Source organism: Plectropomus leopardus, chromosome 21, assembly GCF_026936395.1.
Source record: "Plectropomus leopardus strain MGB_pleo_1.0 chromosome 21, ASM2693639v1, whole genome shotgun sequence".
Lineage (NCBI taxonomy): Eukaryota > Metazoa > Chordata > Actinopteri > Perciformes > Serranidae > Plectropomus > Plectropomus leopardus.
The window spans coordinates 22,464,192-22,484,863 of NC_142196.1; the positions used below are offsets into that span (position 1 = coordinate 22,464,192).

Sequence of the window (20,672 nt, forward strand, 5' to 3'; positions counted from 1 at the left end):
ATATGACCCTGTATTATTTTGAATTGGCAAAGATTCTGTTTTTCACACAAGCGACTTCTCCAGTTTTGATGCTCTCTTCACAGCAAGACTGACAAAAACAATCATTTTATCTAGCTGAACATGGGATCTGCTGGACCACCACCACTGCCTCTGTCAGTTAATATGTTTGCGTTATTATGTCACTTTGGGGTTTTAAACATATAGATTCACAAAAGTCACACAATAACACAAACATAGTTACCGATAGAGGCAGTTCTCGTGTTCGAAGATTAAATTAATGTTTTTGTCAATGGAGTCTGGCATTGATAAGCTTCACTAAGTTCAGCTCTTCACTGGAAAGAGGTGTATATTTAGGAAGAACAGAGCAAAAAACTGGATAAATGAGACTTGGAATATATTGCATTGCATTGTGTGAGAGTTTGTAAAAAGATGTTTTGATATATTTTGTTCAACATTGAGGCACACGAGAAAAAAGTTTTCTTCATGACTTCAACATCAAAAGGTGAGTAACTAGTATGCAGATAGTCATTTGTGGTATGAAGAATTCCTTTAAGAAAATCTCAACATTTTCTATCCCTAAAACAACCAACGAACACATGAATGGTCTGATATCCTGTTTATAAAGGACATACTTCAGGACTTAACTTAAAAGTTTGGGCCTGCTTTCTTATTAGTGAGTCAATATCTATGTATTGTTAGTGGATCTTTTTCATTTTGGGGAGCTCTCGTACTGACACAATACACTAAACAAACATGTACCGGGGCAAAATGTACATCAAAAATATCAAAGGAACCGAATGTAGAGGTTAATAGAGCTCCGCTGAAGCCGCAGCCTCATCATCATCTGCTGTGAGCAATATAGTGCGCCCACGCAAACACACAAACACTAGCGAACACACACATACACGCACAGCAATGCACTCTGAAAAGTCTATCATCAATGTCTTTAGGGCAACATAGTACCCGATCAACAGTATGAATCATCTCTGAGTGGGAGGTATGTGTACACATCACCACACACACAAACACACATTCAACATTATTGTCGAGGGTCTGAAATCAATATAATTTGTATTCTCAATTCCCAATAGGCATGTTTGTATGTACACAGACAGGAGAAGCAGGCAAATCATTACCACATTGCCAATAAGACGTCCTGAACCACAAGTGTATGCACACACACTTTATGGAAAACAAAACACAAAGTCCCTTACTATTCTGCAATACCTCCACATGACAAATACAAAAAAATCTACGTTAAATCAGTCCTTGTGAATATTATTTTGAAAATCTGAATGATCAAAATGTATATTCGAGTCAAAAACATACTCACAACACAGCATCAATCAAAATAAAGCTCATTCAAAGTGTATAACATCGTGCAGACGTGACACGACTTACCCCACAACTCACTTCTTCTTGAGAAAGTTAAGATCAAGTCCAAAATGCAGCACTGTATATTTTCCAGAATAAAAAAAAAACACCCCAAATGTTTTTTTTCTTATAACAATTACACCATCAATCTTTCTTTTCAAATCTCGCTCCTGACATCAATTAACCTTTCAACCAAAGACTCGTAGTCTACAGAATCCCCTGAGTAACTTTTGGGACGAACATTTTACACAAATGAGATTAAAATCCTCAAGTCCTGACCGACAAACACGTCATGTGTATTCTAATGTACAATTTGCACGGCATGCAAACCTCATGTAAAAATGTCCATTTCGATTTGACCAGTGAATATGCGAGGCTTATCTATGAAGGGCAAATCAGGGGACAGTGTCCATGCTGGGAGGAAACGCATTTAAATCTAGCGTAGGTGCAGCATTTAGAGGAGAGCATAAAGTTACCTGTCTTATCCCTGCAGAGGTTGCTAATGGTTCATCTTATCTCGTCCAATCAGTGTTGAGTGTGCAGATTACAGGATGCCACTAGAGGTTTTCCTGCAGTGTTGTGGGTTCAGTTATTAAAATATAAATGAAAGAGACCACTTCACTCTGTACAGTCCCTTGCATAACACAGGAGAAAGTTAGCTGCCATAAAAGAAAAAGATGTGACTATGTACTGGTATAAAAATCATCATTTCTTGATGTAACTGTGTCTGTAGAGGAGGTATATGAGCTGCTGAGCTACGGCAGGATGATGGAGGCCGTCCATCCCATTTTTTCATGCACATTGTATTTGACGGTGCTATCTCTTTGATGATTATTATCTGTGGCCCACTGGGATCTGCTCCAGGCTAATGTAGTGGAAAGAGACGAGGCTGCGGGAGCGTTTATAGGCCAGTTTTTACTGTACCTCTGGAGCCATCCAGAAGGGAGTTCCCACAGAGGTGTTCCTCCTCAGACGGGTATTTGTCAGCTGGGCTGAAACACCTGCAGGGAAGAGAATACACACTTAAGACACCTTAGCCTCACTCTCAAGATGTGCATGCAATGGAGACAATTTGCACTATCTCAGTAACTTTCTCTCGTGTTTTTTTGTGACTGGTAAAAGTGATGACCTGTGAACACAGAGAACAGTAAACAGCAGGGTGCTGCTCGACTGATACACTGCTGAATGGATCTCAGAGCTCTCTCTTATCCCACTGATAGAGCTGTCACTATAGTGACAAGGAGGAAAAACAAAACGCACACATGCACACACTGCCATCAAGCTGCAATGTGTTTTTTCCTTCAAATGATAGATTGCTTTGAATTTCAAATTCTTATGTGACTGCAGGTGATTTTTGCCGGGCATTTCAAGAACAACATTTGAATACAATTCAGCTGTAAACAGACTCTGGCAGCTGGAGACGTTTCAGCGTCTCTCAGAGCAAGATATTGTGAATATAAGTGATTTATTAGCATTTGTTAGCTCTATCTATGTGCATACAAATAGGGCAAAGTCATGTTGCAACAGTCAAGTCAGAGATGGCTAAACTGAGCAGGAATGAGCCCGCAGAGAGACGGAGAGGGCATGTGTATTAATGTGCGGTACACAGCCTGACAAGGAACATGCTGACCCACAATCGTGACTTCAGTCCAGTCCAGACAAATCAGTGTTACGCCACACTGTAATGTATCCCAGGGCTGGCTCAGCTAAAGCAGCAACCGGGACAAAAGCAGAGCCTCGAGACAATGGCGGCTAACAACAACCAAAAGGTGATCTAGTGATGCACGACATGCTGTTGCAGAACAACGTCTTTGTCTTGCACAGCGTGTCGTGTATTATTATATTTGAATCACACAGTTTCTGAAAAATTTGATTCCCTGTAGAACATGTTTTAGCAGTCAGAATGCAGCATCAGAGCTTTAAGGACATGAAGTTTTTTCCATTTTTTTTTAAACTTGCACCAATTTGCTCAGTGTTCAAAGGTTTAAACACTTATGAAAAGCACATAAAAGCAGTGCAAGCAAAGTAATGTTGCTCCAGGTTAAGGCCAAGGGAAGATGAGCAATGTCGAGGAGAAAAGTTTGAACGGGATTAGAAACATGTGCACGATATGTGCAAAAAGGCTGACACACAAAAGGGGATATGCACATGCTTGCACCAAACCACTACACAGAAACACTTTTAACCCACATGAGTGAAAACAAACCCACAGTCCGATCAAACACACACACGTCTGCTACAATACACATAAGCTATATGAGTATGTGAGGACACAGAAACACAAAGAGCCCCCTATTAAAGCTCTCACGGCCCCTCTCTTTCCACTACATTAGCCCGGAGTGGAGCCTGGTGGGCCACACTTAATAATCATCACAGAGATAACGCTGTCAATTAGAATATTCATGAGAGGCCCATGAACGAACAGCTCCGCTCATTTTTCCGCTGCTTTTTTTGGGTCCATCTCTTTGCTATTTTGTTTCTCTGCTGGTGATGAGTCACTGCGGGGGCTTTATCTCTTCAGCTGCTTAGCGTAGCGTGCACCCCTCCACATGAAAAACCATTAATCCCAGCGTGACGCAGTGCCTGCGTGGAGCGCCGCCGAAGCAAGCACGAGTCGGCTCCTTTTTTTTTTTCTCTCCGTTTTCGTCACTCAGCAAGTTTTTACACACGCAGGGCTATTTCTAAACTGCTTCTCCCTTTTTTTTCCTCTTCCGATGGCGTCATAACCAATATCTGATAGAAATTTAAACTGTCAGCGATGTTAAAGGCTCGCAAACAAGCTCAAACAAAAGACAGTCATTTTTGTGCCTGCTCTGTACACAGCCTGGAAGAGATTCCTCTATCTGTCACTGTCTTTGAATGCTGCCAAATTCACGAGTCAGCAAAGACTTAATTGAGTGATAGTAACATGACAGGGGTCCACATCTTATCTGCTCAGTTCGCTGCCACTTTTGCCTCAGGTGGATGACATGACATTCACTTAGTGTCGAAGAGAGCTGAGAAATTCTGATTTTTGCATTTAAATGCAGGTCACACATGAACTGTGTGACTTGTGCTTCAATTTTCTACTGAAACTACAGTACTAATCTGACTTACTACTGAGCTAAATGCTAATAACCACATGCTCCCAAAGATAATGTTTCTTATTTAACTCTGACAAGCAACATGCATTTGTTTTGAATAGTCAGCAGAGAGATAACAGCAGATAACAGTGAGTATGTTAACATGGTTGGTCGATGGTCCGATTGCTTTACAGCAATTACTCTTAGTTCGCAAAATTAATGCAGCAATGACTTATTGGTGATAATGCAGCAACTTTAAATGAAATTACTTCCTATCTGGCTTCTAGAGGCTTCTCCCTAAACCACCAAGAGTTTAAACCCGACAATGTTTTGATGTAATAAATGTCTTCTCAGGCGCACATCCACAGATACTGTACCCTTCCTATCTCAGAGATTCATTACTGGTTTAGCCAGAGGAACAAACAGTGGATAAGATGTTCTAAAGCAACATCTCTATATCACAACAACATGGGTAGATGTTTGCAATGACTCGATTTTAGTGACTTCAAATAGATTATCTCGTAAGTGCAATATCTTCTTTGAGACCTTGAAGCCTTTCATGATGTACTTGAAACTGCAATAACTGTGAAAGTTTGTACTCATTCAGCAACACTAAAGATTCCTTTTAATAAGATTTATGTAGTTATATATAGATAAATACAAACTCAGAATTACTTGCGTGACTGAATACGGTTTCAAAATTTGAATACGGTTTCAGAATTTGTTGACCAACTAACAAGCTAAAGCCAAGCTACATGTGTGTGGGTTAAGCCCTTTTATCTCCACGTCACCGCTGTATTAACCCTCCAGTGGTCTAGTGGCCATTAGTCACATCATTTGTGTAATGCGTTTGTGTATAATTAACTATATAACTGCATGTGAGTCATACTTCACCTGAGAAGCAGTATACTGCATTTGCTCAGGAACAATATTTAGATTTTGTATAATTGATAAATGAATACTTAGTACAATATCTTCAGTTTCCTAGATTATTTAACCCTACTGTGACTGATTCTGGACTTGGCTGATTTGACATTAATTAGCAGATATTTAACTACCACTCTCATCAAGAGGGACGAATTGCAGCCAGCCAAAAAGTTTATGCTGATGGAGCTTCTTTCTCGCTCTCTCTTCTTATCTGTGGCATTTTCTTTTTTTTTTTTTTCCAGGTAATTCAGTTCTGAAATGCCACATCCATCCCATTTATACAGAGACACTAGAACTATTCATGAGTAAAACCTGACAGTTAACAACTACTTTCAGTGACATTTTGAAATTAAAACATCAAAAGAGATGAAACTTTTCCAGCACTTACTGTATAAAAAAATTGCATTGACTAATTTGGGCTTTATCAACTTTCAGCAGCTAAACTGTTAAAACTGAATCTCAGCTTTTAGTAAATTAAGATGTTAACTATGAATATATATATATATATATATATATATATATATATATATATATATATATATATATATATATATATATATATATATGTACTACATCTTCTTTTCGTGGAAAATGGCTGAGGAGAAAAGCATGTTGTCCACTTAGTATGAGATCTTTTGTTTGAACGTCCACAAATATACACACTGAGGATATAAAATTAAAAAACTGAAAGGCTCACTTTTGCATCTGATGATGTTTTAAACTGGGTTTTAAATGACCTATTATTGACTTTTCTGCATTGAGACATAATCTTTCAAGAAAGAATCGCATTGCGTCTGAGCATTGTCGCGCCACCCCACATGTTGAAACAGGTGATTTTCATTATAAAGAAGCAAAAAAAAAAAAAAAAAAAGTGAAAAAATAGCTGAAAACCAGGGGACATTGTTGAAGTACTGATACTGATGAAGTTTTGTGATCCGTCAATGGGCTGGGAGCAAATTCAGAAATATCAGTGCCCATGATGAAGCTCTCATCACCACATGTAGACACAGCTAAATATTTATGGAAGTACAGTTTGAATTACATCTCTAACTTTTTAATTCCTCAAGACCTCGAGGCTTTCCTTCTCTAAATCTGGTGCAATAAACAGGTGCTGAAAAACTCTGAGAGGCTGATGAGGAGGAAGACGCTGCTTTGAGGGCAACGGATGGCCCTGATTCATATTAGCTACTTCACATTCACATATTAAGTGATTCCATTAATACCCCCCTTCCTCCTCCTTGTATAAGAGCTGTGCACTTTGTGCTTCATGGTTACAAAAAGGCTTTTAAGAGAAGCCCACAATTAGTAGGCTAAATGCAAACCTACACACATGTTGAGTGGGGATTTTATTTGTAATGAAAACAGGCAGCTGGTTTTTCAGCCCCTGAAGAAGACTGGAGTGAGTCATCCCCTGGAAGTAGTCAGAATCACTTTGCCTATCGTGAGCCTTCAATCCAAGAACTATGGCTGTGCCGCTCCGACAGCCTTATTTGGTTAAGAAAACCCAAAAGCAAATCAGTGCAAACACAGAGTGAAGAGTAACAATGTCCACTGCTGTCTGCCGGAGAATGTGAAAGGTAGGCAGTAATGGAAAAGAGTAATCGTCTGCTTCCTTGTCGGGTCATGTAAATGTATTCCAACCTCTCAAGGAAACTAATTAGTGGCACAATTTATTTGGCAAGCGGCTGAAGGTAATGGATTTGACCCTCTTCGGTTAAACAGAGCCATAACATGATTTTGCCTGATTAGAGGAGGATAATACAAAAAAAGACACAGTGTTACAGTGGACCTGTCATGCTTTTTTCCTTATTTTCTGTCATATGAAGAATGTTACAATGTTGGGTGTTCATATAAATAATATATGTAATGCCTGTGAGCAAGAAAATTTAAAAACTCTCAATACTCTGTTTTCAATATTTTTCTATTTTGGCTACGAGATGACGTCAGCTTGTGAAGACTTGTTTATAAGCTCTTCTGCTCCAGGCACGCTACTGCAAGTGTTTACCTTACATACACTGCTACATTTAGCTACATGCTAACATCAAGGAAACATGTAATACTGGTTGCTGGCATTAATTTATCACAGATTTCAGATCATATTCCCTCTATAACATATTCAGTTGTGAAGATTGTGGTATAGAATAGGGTTCTTCAGTGTTTTTCAGGCCAAGGATCTTTTAGCTCAAACAAAGACAGCAGCAGGGGACAATGGTTGCCAAGGAGACTGCCTGTGCTCGCACTTGTTTTATAGTTTGCTGACAATATGTTTATTTCCATAATATAATATCCCCTTTCTTGCACAATTACGACTTCATTCTCATAATATTATGATTTTTTTCTCGAATCTAACTTTTTTCTTTAACATGGCCCTAATGCTCAGTCGTAGCACTTGTGAAAACTCTCTAAATTATTTTTGGGGCTTCTCTCATTTCTTTCAAAAAAGAGCCAATATTCTAGTTAGTTAGTTAATCTGTGGCTGCAGGTACATTGCTGCCTGCAGCTACAAGCTAATGTCAAGGAAACATGTAATCATGGCTGCTCATGTTGTTAATGTCTTCAGATTTTGGATTATATTTCTACTGGAGCATGTCTGGTTGAAGATTTTGGTTTATAGGTTTTCATTGGTGATTTTTTGCACTACAAAGCACTGCTATACTCCATTACAGTGATTTTCCAGCTGCAGTGACGGTGCAGAGACCCTGAGACGCTGACTAGTCAGGGGAGACTGGGCTTTTTCAGGAGGGGGGCTTAAAGAGACAGGCTCTGAAACAGAGCGCTTCAGACAGAGTGTGAATACAGGTGATCCAGGAGAGACGGAAAGAAGGAAAAGTGTTTTATAAACATTACATGTTCTTGTACAGTGGTTCTCAATCTTTGTGAGGGACCCCTAAATCGATACACATTAGGTCACGGATCCTTACTTGATAAAATTTTGCTTTAATGACATCCATCTGAAAAGATTTTGACTGTTTGGTTGTTGGGTATAATATAAGATCAGAATTCTATAATTGAGGTGATTACCATGCAGGAAGTGAAGTATATGACCAGAAGAGTCACTCTTACTCACATTGGGCTCCCTCTATTAATTAGGGAAAATAAACTATTAGCCTTTGGGGAACCCCAAAACTCCCTAGGCATCTCTGGAGCCCTGGCTGAGAACCACTGTTCTAGTAGAAACCCAAAATACATTTATAAACCTGAAAATGAGTGCAACAGAAGAGGAAAACATTGCATACCAAAATCCACGAGTTTGACTCCTCCATGCGTCGTCAGCAGGATGTTATTGCCTTTGACGTCACGGTGGATGGTCTTGTTAATATGCAGGTGCTGAAGGCCCTGTGGAAAAAAAGAGGTTAACAGCTTTTTCTGACAAGCACCTGCCTTCAAAATTATCCCATTTTCAGGTCTTTTCATTGCGGCGAAGTATTCAGAGGGAGGTTGTTCTATTGAACCCGACAGTACAGCATTGTCTCCCCTCGTGCTCGTTCAAAAGGACAGACTTACCATGAGGGCCTCATGCAAGATGTAGGCAATAATGGCTTCATCCATTCGGTCTCCTCTCTTCAACATGCCTTTAGCCAGATCTGTCACAGAGCCACCATTGCAGAGCTGCAACAGAAAAACCCACAAAGGACAAAGAATAATGGCCAAAAGCTCAACATGAGTCAGCACTTATAGCTGAGCTTATACAATGCGCTCAAATCTGGGGCATCTGAGCAATATTCAGAATTTCACACAGAGAAACAGCAAAGGATGAAATGTTTTGATCATAAGATTTCACAGTGAGAAAAGAGATGCTGGGAGTAATTCTGTCAATCTTTAGCAGCTTATCTTTCTGAGGCAGCTTAGCAAGAGGTGAAAATCGTACGTGCCCACCAGGAGAAAGTACAGTTTGTGTGCGGGGTTTAATTTACGCTGTGATGACTAAGCGGGGTAAATATTAAACATGCATTAAATCATCTTCAAATGAAGTACATCCTCTTATGTTTTCAGACAATGCCAACATTTATTTTAGAAATTGCACATTTATAAGAAATTTCACACTGAAAACAGAATGTACTAACATTAAAATCAGCATCTCATGGGAAAAAACATTTTATTTCATGTGTTTATATGTGTTTTCTTTAAGTATACTGCATCTAGATATAGACTCCACTGTCAATAGCAACCCCTTCTTGGAAGATTACAGAAAATTACCCTGTTGGTTGCCTTGGCAACAATAATAACCCTTAATTTGGGCCTTTCTTTGGGAGATGCCAGAGGTGTACGAAAAATAAAAAGCACTCTAAGATGTCAGTCACAGTGCTGGGCGGCTGCTAGCGAACAGAAATTGCAGATTCTGCATGTGTTTGTAAACACCGACCTTGTAAAAGATATCATCCACACATGCATTAAACACACAAAGCCCTCTTTTACCATCTGTTATGACTTGTGAATATCTTGCGTTTCAACTCACATCCTAAGCGCATGCAAAAACATGTGTTAGACAGGAAATTTTCATTATATCTTTCATGTATAATTACACTAATTTCCTGCAAACTGAAAGCTTAATTAGGCAATAGACGTGCAGTGGCGTGTGGTTATTTAGGATAAGGATCAGCCCCCTGCAGTGCTCATACTGGAGAGATTGTTCAGCACGTATCAGGAAAGGTTACTAATAAATAAACACCACAGCGTTAACACAGCTATAAGATCATTCAGTTCAAAATGACAGGGTGTTGTATGCAACAAAACAGCATGGAGCTGATATTGCTTATGATGCAAAATTTATAAAATGGACAGCAAAGCAATACATTAAGTACGGTACAATTTGACAAAAATGTTGCATAATGACAGAGAAAAATGATGCATTGTGGCTCTATGAATATCTCCCCATGCAAGTCTAAGAAATAAAAAAGTGCTGACTGGTACAACGTTGTAACACAGACATAAGATTTGCAGCCATTTATCCAAATCTCCAAATAGGGGCTCATTTTGTCATGTCATTATACTTCCACCCACAATGTTTCAATGCTACTTTCTGCAGCCAATTGAGCAAACCACAAGCTATAAATTGGTTTCTTCCACTTACAGTGCACAGTTTTTAAAGACCAAAAAACACATTTAGTAGATAAGGATAGAAATATATATTAATGCAATTACCAATTAATGTTTTAAATAACTAATTGTTTAGTCCATTAACTTATTGGTCACAGTTTCTCAAAGTCCAATGGGACTTCCTCAAATTGCTCATTTTGTCTTAACAGTCTAAAACATGACAAATATCAAATATTAAAATCACTTTGATGACAACAGATAACCCTCATATTTTAGAAGCTGGAACTAGCAAATGTGTCGCATTTTGATTAATACATGATTTGCTAAAACTAAAATATCAGTTTTGTGTATTTCTAAGTTGTTTTAACTCTGGCAGTTACTAGACCGCACCAAGATGCATTATGACTTTTGTCTCTTTTCTTTGTTGAAGAAGATGCTGTGAGACCTAAAATAAAGAACATCAGAAAATATTAGAATATTAAATATTAGATCATGGACAGATTATGAGACGACATGCCTTTTTCACAACACAAACATAAAAATGGCCCCCACTTAAATAATAGGAAGACACACATGTTGAAAGTAATTAAAATGACCACAAACAACATCGTATTTTGTAATGTGTCTCTTTGTACTCATTTTATTTCTTGTAGTAGTTTCGACTATATCTGAGGTAATTTTGTGTGTCTTGGACAAAGTTTGTTCCTCATCGTAGTAATTTTGTGTCTCTGTGTAGTACCATTGTGCCTCTTTGTGGTCATTTTGGGTGTAACTGTAGTCATTTTGTTCCTCTTTATAGTAATTTTGTGAGTCTTTGTAGTAATTCTGTGCATCTTTGTAGTTGATTTGTGTGTTTTGTAGTAGTTTTGTGTCTCTTGGTCATAATTTCATGTCTCTATTGTATTTTTGCACCTCTTTGCTTTTTGTTTCTCTTTTTGGTCATTTTGTTACATTGAGGTAATTTTATGCCTCCTGCAGTAGTTTTTTAGTTTTGTGTCTTTTTTAAGTCAATGATTGACTTTTCAAACAGCCACTTCAAACAGGGAACCAAGTGCCTCATAGACCTATTAAGTAATCCCTCCATGCACCATACTGAAAGTGAAGCAAGTCTTTGACCTTGACTAAACAATGGCATAAGTTTTCAGCGCCGTGCCTCGTGTCTGTTTTCTATCTGCCTATCAATCTACCTATCCATCAGGAGCCCAGAGAGCTGTTGCAGGATGGATGGCATGTATCTCAGCTGCCACATGGGGAGCTTAATCACTCTTTCTCTCCACTATCAGACGTGCAGACAAACTGCAGTTAAGCGGAGAATACCACCGAGGCTTCTGCAGACAGCACAGCGCTCTCGACAATGAGCCGCGCTTGACGTCAGTCGACATCACGGCTGCCATATCACCTGTCATCATTAAATTACATGGGCAGACAGACAAATCCATATTAATGAGAGGTCCGGTGCCCTAGATTTAGCAGAGCTAAACGTTAGTGCTCTCACCTTAGCCACAGTGCCCACTTCCAGAAAGTGATGCTCGACATGAACATTAATTATTTGAGATGTGGTGAAGACAAACCTCTGCAGAGTGGCAACGATATATGAAACTTCAGACCTGGACTGATTTAAATCCTGCACAGATTAAACTAGACTTACTAATCTTTTGGGCATAGATATTTAAACACAACTATTTTGAGGATTCATTTTTTGTAACTTCTCCACAATTGTCACAAAGATGAAACAAAACCCTAATTCCCAAGAAATTGCATTACACCATTACACTATGATGGTGATTGTAAAAGTCACTGTGGATATGTGATTCTCATTAAATAAACTTTTTGTCAAATTCTGCAAATATTTCCTCATGGTCAACTCGCTCTCCATTCTATGTGTGTGCTGAAAGAAAATCTGGTGATCATAAACAGTCAGACAAACAAAGTGGCTCAGCTCGAGCTGCACAACTCTATTTTGGTCACTCTCTTTTTATGCAAACATGCCAACCCTCCAGGTTTTACAAGGAGTCCTGCTTATAATCGCCCTCTCTCATTTGCCTCCAGGGGTCACAATTCTCCATATTTCTCCTGATTTGTTTTTAATTTTTTTTTCTTTTTGTTATCACAACTTTTTTGTGGCACTGTACAGCATGTAAAAGCTAGATGACTCCAAATGTCTTGTTGTTGTGATATTTTCACATGGACAACAATACAACTACAACAAATGTGGTTGCTGTGACGTGGAAAAGGGCTGCTTGTACTTTTTTAAACCATCAGGACTCATTTCCTCTGAGTACGAATTCAAATCTGGTATTAGGAGAGTTCACTTTGCAACTATGTTTACTCCCCTTCCCCTCTGACATCTCGGAAAAAAAACGCATGCATTTATTTCAAACCTGCCATGTCGACTCGAGCACCGGAGTATGAATAAATGAAAGACTGAATGAAAATTGATTGTTATTAATGCATGGCAGAAGTTCATCTTGAATTCTTCTGTATTCTGTCCTAAAATGAATTTAAAAGTAAAGAAAATAAACGGAGACTGGCGTGCTCAGTGTGTGTAGAGTAAGTGGTTGTAAATACTGGGTTAAATACCACCAGGTCACCTAAAACATGGCGGAGTGGTCTTTTTAAGTGGTCACAGGCACATTTGTGTCAGAAAATTAAAAAATAAAACATTTTTAAAAAAGAAGCAACATTTAAAATAAATTTCAGGCTAAAATTCCCAGTCAATGATGAAAAATGCAGCCTTTAATGACAAATATGGACCTTCATCATAAATTACACTACGGCTGATTTTGTTTCAGCTTTGGTTTTTACTGCCAGCTGCCAAAAAGACATCACCATGAAGGAAAACAACATTTCAAAGGAAGGTCAACACTTATCCCACTAGTTACCTTTCCCATACTATCAGGTAATATCAATATCACTTTACTCTGCAACATATACACTAATAACTCTATTATTGCTAAAAAATGATTAATAGGACTACCTATAGCATTTTCAACCTCAAATTTGCTCAATATCTGAAGAGAGTTCCACAGAACTGTCAATTTTCAAAGAAAAACAGAATAATCTGAATACTGAGCAGGATATTCTCCATTACAAATGAGGTCAGGTGCTTGTTTAGTCATGTAAATTAAAGTAGTCGATCAAAGATGTGTAAAAGAAGTGGATGAAACAAATGTAAAGATGAAACAGACGGGGCTGCCCCCTGACTCAGTGAGGAGAAACCACAGCGGACGTTAAAAACACACAGGTGCTGACTTTTTGGTCAGCTATCTCTGATGTACGTTTCCTTACAAATATCAATGTATATTGTATTTCTTATTCACTGCCAGATTATTATCCGTGTGGAGTTGCATCATGTCTGCAGCACTGAATAATCACGTGTTTTCCCGGGTGTGTTACACTCTGGATCGTGTCCAGAGAAAAACACTCCTTTTGTTACTGTGGCCTTATCGTTTACACGGGAATAATAGCTGAGGTGTCCACTTTCTGGCACACTTTATTGGAGTCCAAACAAGGAATAACATTTTAAACCTCATTGTCAATTAATGACTGTGGAGGTTGGAGCGTGAGGGCAGGACGAGTGAGGACAGACTAATGGGCATAAATGAAGGTGGCAGAGGTTCATTTTTGACTTTCAGAGGGTGTCCGACAAAAAGCAATGCAGTACAAAGACAGAGGATGAACAAAGGGATAAAAAAAACATCAATGTCTCTGGTTAAGATAGAGATTTTTCATTGAAAAAGAAAAAAATTATTCAGTCTGCTCAAAAGCACCATTTGGGAATAATAATATTTTGAAGTTGCTTTGGTTTGAAACCAGCTTTGCATACTTTGGTTTCCTCTATTTCAACTTTCAGATCATCTCAAGCTCAAGGATTCAAGTCCAGTTGATTGGGCTACTAAAGTGAATTCATGCCTTTGTCTACTGTTATCTGTATACAAAAAAATAAATCTATATAAAATCTGTACGGTAAATCTGTATGCAAGCTTACATTTGCTTCCTTTGAAACGTCTTTGACTGATTCATCCTCTTCTTTATCTTGAACAGTCCCAACATCCCAATGCTTCTACTACACTGTCATTAAACTCTTCTTTAAGTGCCGTTTGACAAACTCTGCTGTCATATGGCTTGTTATTCGGGAATGATTTTTTTCAGTCACTCAACCATAAAGGTTTAATGTGGTGCTACAGAGGCAGTTTGACAAGTTCTTCCATCTCCGCAGGGAAACTGAAACTCTTAAAGATGCCAATGCAATTTTGGTTCTGATAAACGCCGTTCATGCACAGTTACTTCTTCAATTTCCTGGTGAGTACTGAACCCATTAATTTTTTAAATATTTGCAGTGCTTTTCCTGTGTATAACTGTCTTTTAACATATCACAGTTGACAGTTAGTCTCTCCACATGCTATCTCTATAACTCTGATTTATAGGCTTTTGAGGATGTGTACATTGACTCCAAACCCTTTCACTACATGATGCAGAGAGACAAAAACAGTTACATTGTTTATTACAACTATTTCCGGAACAATTTATCATCAAATAAAAGTGTTTCTTGTGACAGGCACAGGTGCAATAACATATGGAAAAAGATGAGATATGTGAAGTACAAAGTAATTTAAGTCATGAGAAAGCAATGTTTCACATGAGATCAGCCTTTGGCCAAATAAACATCACCTTTTCCATGTGGTGGTTACCCTCTAATAAATGCCAGGACTAGCATTATTACCAATATTAGTTACAACGAAGCAGTGCTAAAAAAAAAAAAACACTTAAAATATGTAAACAACCATTTCAAGTTAGGACTCAAAAAGCAATATAGGAACAGAATAATTCAATTTGGCATTCATTTATTTTTACACAATGGAAGATGAGATACATCTTTAAGATGATCTTTAAAAGGCTGCATTGGCCTTCATTTAAAAAGGGTCTTTGGGTGAAACACGGGCGCTCACAAATGAAATGCACATCCAAATCAGGTTTTTATTTCCAATTAGAGAATAAAAGTCGCTCCATCATCGCTATCTTTGAAGTATGTTTGAGCTCTGTGGGAGCAGAATAAGGCCATCATACATGAAAGCTTGCTCATCTCTGCCCACATCCGCTATCATAAAGGAGCACACTACAGAGGCAAAGCCAAAAGCTCGCAGACCCCAATGAGGGGCTAACAAAGTGAAGGATGCAATTTGTATGTATTCTGTTCATAATGAGCGGTCTGCTGTCGGAGCAGAGCAGAGAAAGGCTCCTCTCAGCAGAGCTAAAGGATGGAAAATTACAGTTTAGAAAGGAGGGACAGTAACCATGGTGAATGACCACCTCGCTCCCCGCTTTCCTGTCTCTTCACTGCTAAAACCCCATGTGCATCTACTTCAGAGCGCACACACACACACACACACACACACACACACACACACACACACACACACACACACACACACACACACACACACACACACACACACACACACACACACACACACACACACACACACACACACACACACACACACACAGAGGCACACACACAGCTCCAAACAGCCACTAGCTAAACTGTCAGGCAGTGATTTCAGCCTCAGGATTAGCCACCAGCTTTGGACTGCTGGCTGCAGATTTTTGCAAGGGAAATTTGGAAAATGGATATGCAAACCACAGAGGGGAAGGGGAGTAAACAAAGTAGCAAAGTGAACTCTCCTAATACTAGATTTGAATTCATACTCAAAGGAAATGAGTCCCAATGGTTTAAAAAAAACATAATACAACACTAACAATCAGTACAGTACAAAATAAAAACGTTATCAGATAAAGGTGTTTGTTTTCCAATAATGATAATCAAGCATCTAAGACTGTACTTGATATCTGAGCAAAGTAACTGCAGGGTTCTCTGCAAAGGTCAGGAGGAAGGACGGTGATGAAAAGGGAAAGAAACACAAGCTGGAGAGGTGAAAACTATCTACTGGGTTAACATAACACTGCTGCTGTTGATGCAAAGCCCACTAAGCTTGAATTACAGAAATATGGACACTGTGTTCTCTGTGTTCTGGCTCTGCTGTACCCGATAACGGAAGAAGGAACAGCACAATGTGGAACACAGTTGATAGAGGTTTCCTTTCAAGATGAGGTCAGAAAGAGTTCCTTTGTTGGAAGCAAATGCATGCACGCACAATCCAATAAGGGTTGTATAATTAAATGGTATACTGGAATTTTAAGATGCACACAAAAAACTTTGTTTTTTTTGTTGCATCTGTTACATTATATTTTTCCCCCCAAGCTTGATGCTTTTGGTACTCAGTTTTTAGTGTGTAGGGATGGGGTTTTGAAAGGATGTGTTGGGTATGCATGGGAAGGGGAACTGGAGATTTTTTTTTAATCAGCTCATGAAATGTTATTGTTTGATGATATTATTTTTAAATTACTCTATAAAAGAATACAATGTTTGCAAAATCCAAAGCAGTGGTGCATATTCAGTTCTGTTTTACACTGTGTCTCAAATTGGACACTTCTGTACTTTCGTATACTTGCTATTTTGGGTGCATGAGTGCATTCACATTGAGAACAATGGCAAAATGCAGGGCACTATTAGTATGGTCAAAAACAGAATGTAGAACTTGGGACTTTGGTTGATTGATTGATTGGTCTACCACACAGTCTGGATGTGTGGTAGACCAATCAACCCAGAGGCAAGAAGATACGTGTGACTAAATATATGTTACGTTAAAAAAAAAAAAAACCCAAAAAACTATTTCAAACGCCTTTCGGACCATAGCTGAGCCACTCTACCTGCATTATTCCTCATCAACCTTCCTTTAAGTTTGCTGACCATGTTTACCAGATATGTGCAGGCCTGTACTGCTCCCTATCAAAGCAGGAACATAAATTACATGATCAGAAAGTCAAAAGGAAAAGAAAACCCACATTGGCCACCGTGTCAGACCCCACAAACACTTTCCCTCCTCTAAGGTTGACCTCCATTACATGTTTGTCTGGAGGCTGACATTTGAAAAGGGCTACAGTGGGCGATGAAATATGAAAGATGGAGAACAGGGGAGCTGGAGGCAAGGGTTTTTCAGATGTACAGCAAGCAGGAGCAAGGTCCCCTTGAACTTTCACAAATTCATACCTGCATCACCACGTGCAAGAAAGCAGTCTCTACCTTTTTTTGGATTCAGTTGCCAATTTGGCAAAGTGACTTGCTTAAGCAGTTTGCATATAAAAATCCAAGTGCACCAGCAACCGAAAAATATGTTTAATCCTTTGCAACATTTGAGCATTTTCTACCCAAAAATCCAAATAACAGAAACCAACAACAGGAGGCATTTGCTCCAACCTGCCACAGTAGGTGTATGAACTAATACACTCCGACAGCCCCTGCAAACCGAAATCCCTGCTCTGCTGCTCTCAGCAGGGCGCCCATGTCACGCGAGCTCACCTCCACCCCCAACACATCCATGTTGTTGGCCTGAGACCAAATCCCCCAGGTGGCCTATAAGTAAACTCCTAGACTGCCCAGGGTGGCTTAAACTGTTACATAATCCCAGCAGATTTGGTCACCGCTGCATATACCCGGCGAGACATGCTGTGAGATGTAGAACCGGACCTTTAATCTGCACTTATATGCTCTTTGTCTGCACGGTGCAGCCACAATACACAAACAAATGCTATTTAAGGTCCTAGTCAAACATAGAGGTTGCGGCAAACATATGGTGGATTTTCTATTAAAATATATTAAGTGTTCCTACCTCTAGTACTAGCCATAGCTGGTCTCCGCATTTCACGTCTTTCTTGTAGTACATCCCATAGAATTTGACAACATTGGCGTGGTCAGAGAGAGCTTTGAGGATGTTGTACTCTGCTTCGATCTCCTCATCAATATCCTGAAAAACAACGACAGCGTCAGTTAAAATGATAAGGCAGACACATTTTGTCACCTGAAAAATCATGAGAAAAACAAAACATTATTTTCTTTTGTAATTTTAATTTAATTTAATGTTTATTTAAAAGGGACAAGGCATATTAATGAATATCAGTTTAAAATACAAATGTAAATATGCCCAATTTAGGAGAACTGCTAATTTACATCTGTAATCCCTTGGCAGGTAACAAATAATAGAAATAAAGAAAAAAACAAAAAATAAAAAATAAAAAAAGAATAAATCAAAAATAAAAAGATGGTTTGATTCTGTCTTGTGATCCCTCAGATTTATCTTGTGACTTCTTCATGGAGTCCAGACCCTGAATTGCGAGCCGCCACTGCACTGTTTGTCCAGCAACTCAAGTAAAAACACTTGACAGTGCCTCTTTGCACCAAAAATGGCAATGTCACTTAAACAAAAATTCAAATATTATCCTGTAATGCCTCAAAAACATCATAACCTGAAACCAAGCATACTGTAGCATGATGGGGTTACTTAATATAGTTGTACTGTGTGTAATAAGTCTATACATTAAATAATCACAGTGATTAAAATGACGGTAATGATGGTCCTCACAGGCTACTGATCTGTAGATAATCTCAATAATGAGAAAGAGTAACAAATCCACAAAAGACTAATGAGACTTTTATTAACATGAAGGCTGGATTTAATAAATGTAAATCGCTGCTCATTAGAGCTGCTAAATAAGCCATACAGTTCACTGTACCTTCAAAACAGACAACAGAGGAAGTACAATGGCACCATAACATAAAATCATCAATGGCAATAACTTTACTTTAGTCTAAAATAGAAAAGCAGCGTAGCCATAAAACCTATGAAAGCCCCCGTTATTTGTTCTTTTCCCTGTCTTTTATTGATAGCAGTACCTCCTGCCCAGTAACGTTCTGTAATCTTGTGACTGTAGAGTGTAATCTCTGCTTTATAGGATGGATCAGACACGCTGCCAGAAGTAGCATCACGTATCTCTTCTCTGTGTCAAAATGTTCAGGCTTTAGGCCAAATTAGCTTCACACACTTCTGCAAAGGTGCCAAACATGTTTTGGCTCAATGCTGAACACCCTGTACAAACAAAGCAGCAAATTATCAGAGTACTGCTGTGACAGATCCAACTGATGATGAACAATTAATCAGAGGCAATTTACTCAGATAAATGTTGAAGATGGAAGAAGGTGAAGGGCTGAGTCAGTCACTATGCTGATGACATATCACATCTGTCAACACTTTCCATAACTTTGTGCACCTATTCCACCATTTCGTCAATATAAAAGGGTTACATCCTTTTATGGAGGTAAGGGCCCTCAGTCGAGCCTTTTCATTGTTAACTATACTGGTGCATTTCTAAAGTCATTATGATATGATACTCATGGGAGTAAACATGAGCTAAGGGTATGATATAAAAGCCTAAAATGTAGGGATGTCCTGATATGATCACAAAGAAAGGTATTTGGACCAATCAAGGCATTTTCTGCTGATCAAGATCAGCTATATCGAGATTATTGAGCCCAATAACATCCTTTGTCATGTACAGCAACACAGAGACCAGCTGTCACCAACTCTCCAACTCTCTGCTGTCTGTCTCTCCGTCTCTGCTGAGCTCCCGTGAGTGTGTGTTGAAGGGTCTGAGCTCTGGCCGTAGCAAAACACCACACACCATAAACAACAAATCACAGTATGCAACTGTTCATTTTGGTTATTTGCCAAAGTTAAGATCACTCGTTTAATTTCAGTTCAGTGTGAGATTCGCTTGCATTATACAGTCATCTATAGCGAATGGTGCTTCACCGTGGTAAGAAGAGAGAAACAGGTGCAGAGCTTACAACAACCACACCACTGCAAGTGCAACAATAGTCCTGCAGATGAAAAGCCAACTAAGTAATACATTAATGTTGCCTGATCTACGTAAAACATGTAGGTGGGGTAACAAATGCTGCACTGAAACAATAAACACTTGTGAGTACAAACTCTGGGACAGAGCAGAGCAGTTCCTTTGAGACAGGGACAAGTCCAAAAAGACTAAAAGGAAGGGTTTGCCATTGTATACGCTGTTTTTGTAAAAAAAAAAAAAAAAAAAAGAAAAAGTAAGTAAATGAAAATTAAAAACATGTGCAGAGCTATACAATTTTCAGGCATATATATTGGATTGTTTTTAATAACTCTGAAGTACAACTGTGCAGTTTTATTATTTAAGAAAATAGAGGTATCGGGTTGAGACTCGTTATCAGCAGATACTAAATATTAAATGACTCAGATCAGGATCGGGGCGGAAAAAATGTGACCAGGAAATCTTTAGTAAAATGTAAAATTTTGTGTTGTGGGGGTTGTGGACTGCAGCCAAGTAATAAAAAAT

At 38.8% G+C, this 20,672-nt stretch overlaps 1 protein-coding gene across 9 annotated transcripts in view; it reads right to left on the bottom strand.

Moving 5' to 3' along the window:
- The window catches only part of myo3a (myosin IIIA), a 77,593-nt gene that overhangs the window by 41,940 nt on the left and 14,981 nt on the right, over window positions 1-20,672 (bottom strand). For all 9 annotated transcript variants that reach the window (XM_088071978.1, XM_088071980.1, XM_088071979.1 and 6 more), the window contains exons 3-6: window positions 18,131-18,265; window positions 8,868-8,972; window positions 8,600-8,699; window positions 2,299-2,375 (exon numbers count right to left, since the gene is read on the bottom strand). In XM_088071978.1, coding sequence (XP_087928104.1) covers window positions 2,299-2,375; window positions 8,600-8,699; window positions 8,868-8,972; window positions 18,131-18,265 — 417 coding nt within the window. The remainder of the gene's footprint in view (window positions 1-2,298; window positions 2,376-8,599; window positions 8,700-8,867; window positions 8,973-18,130; window positions 18,266-20,672) is intronic.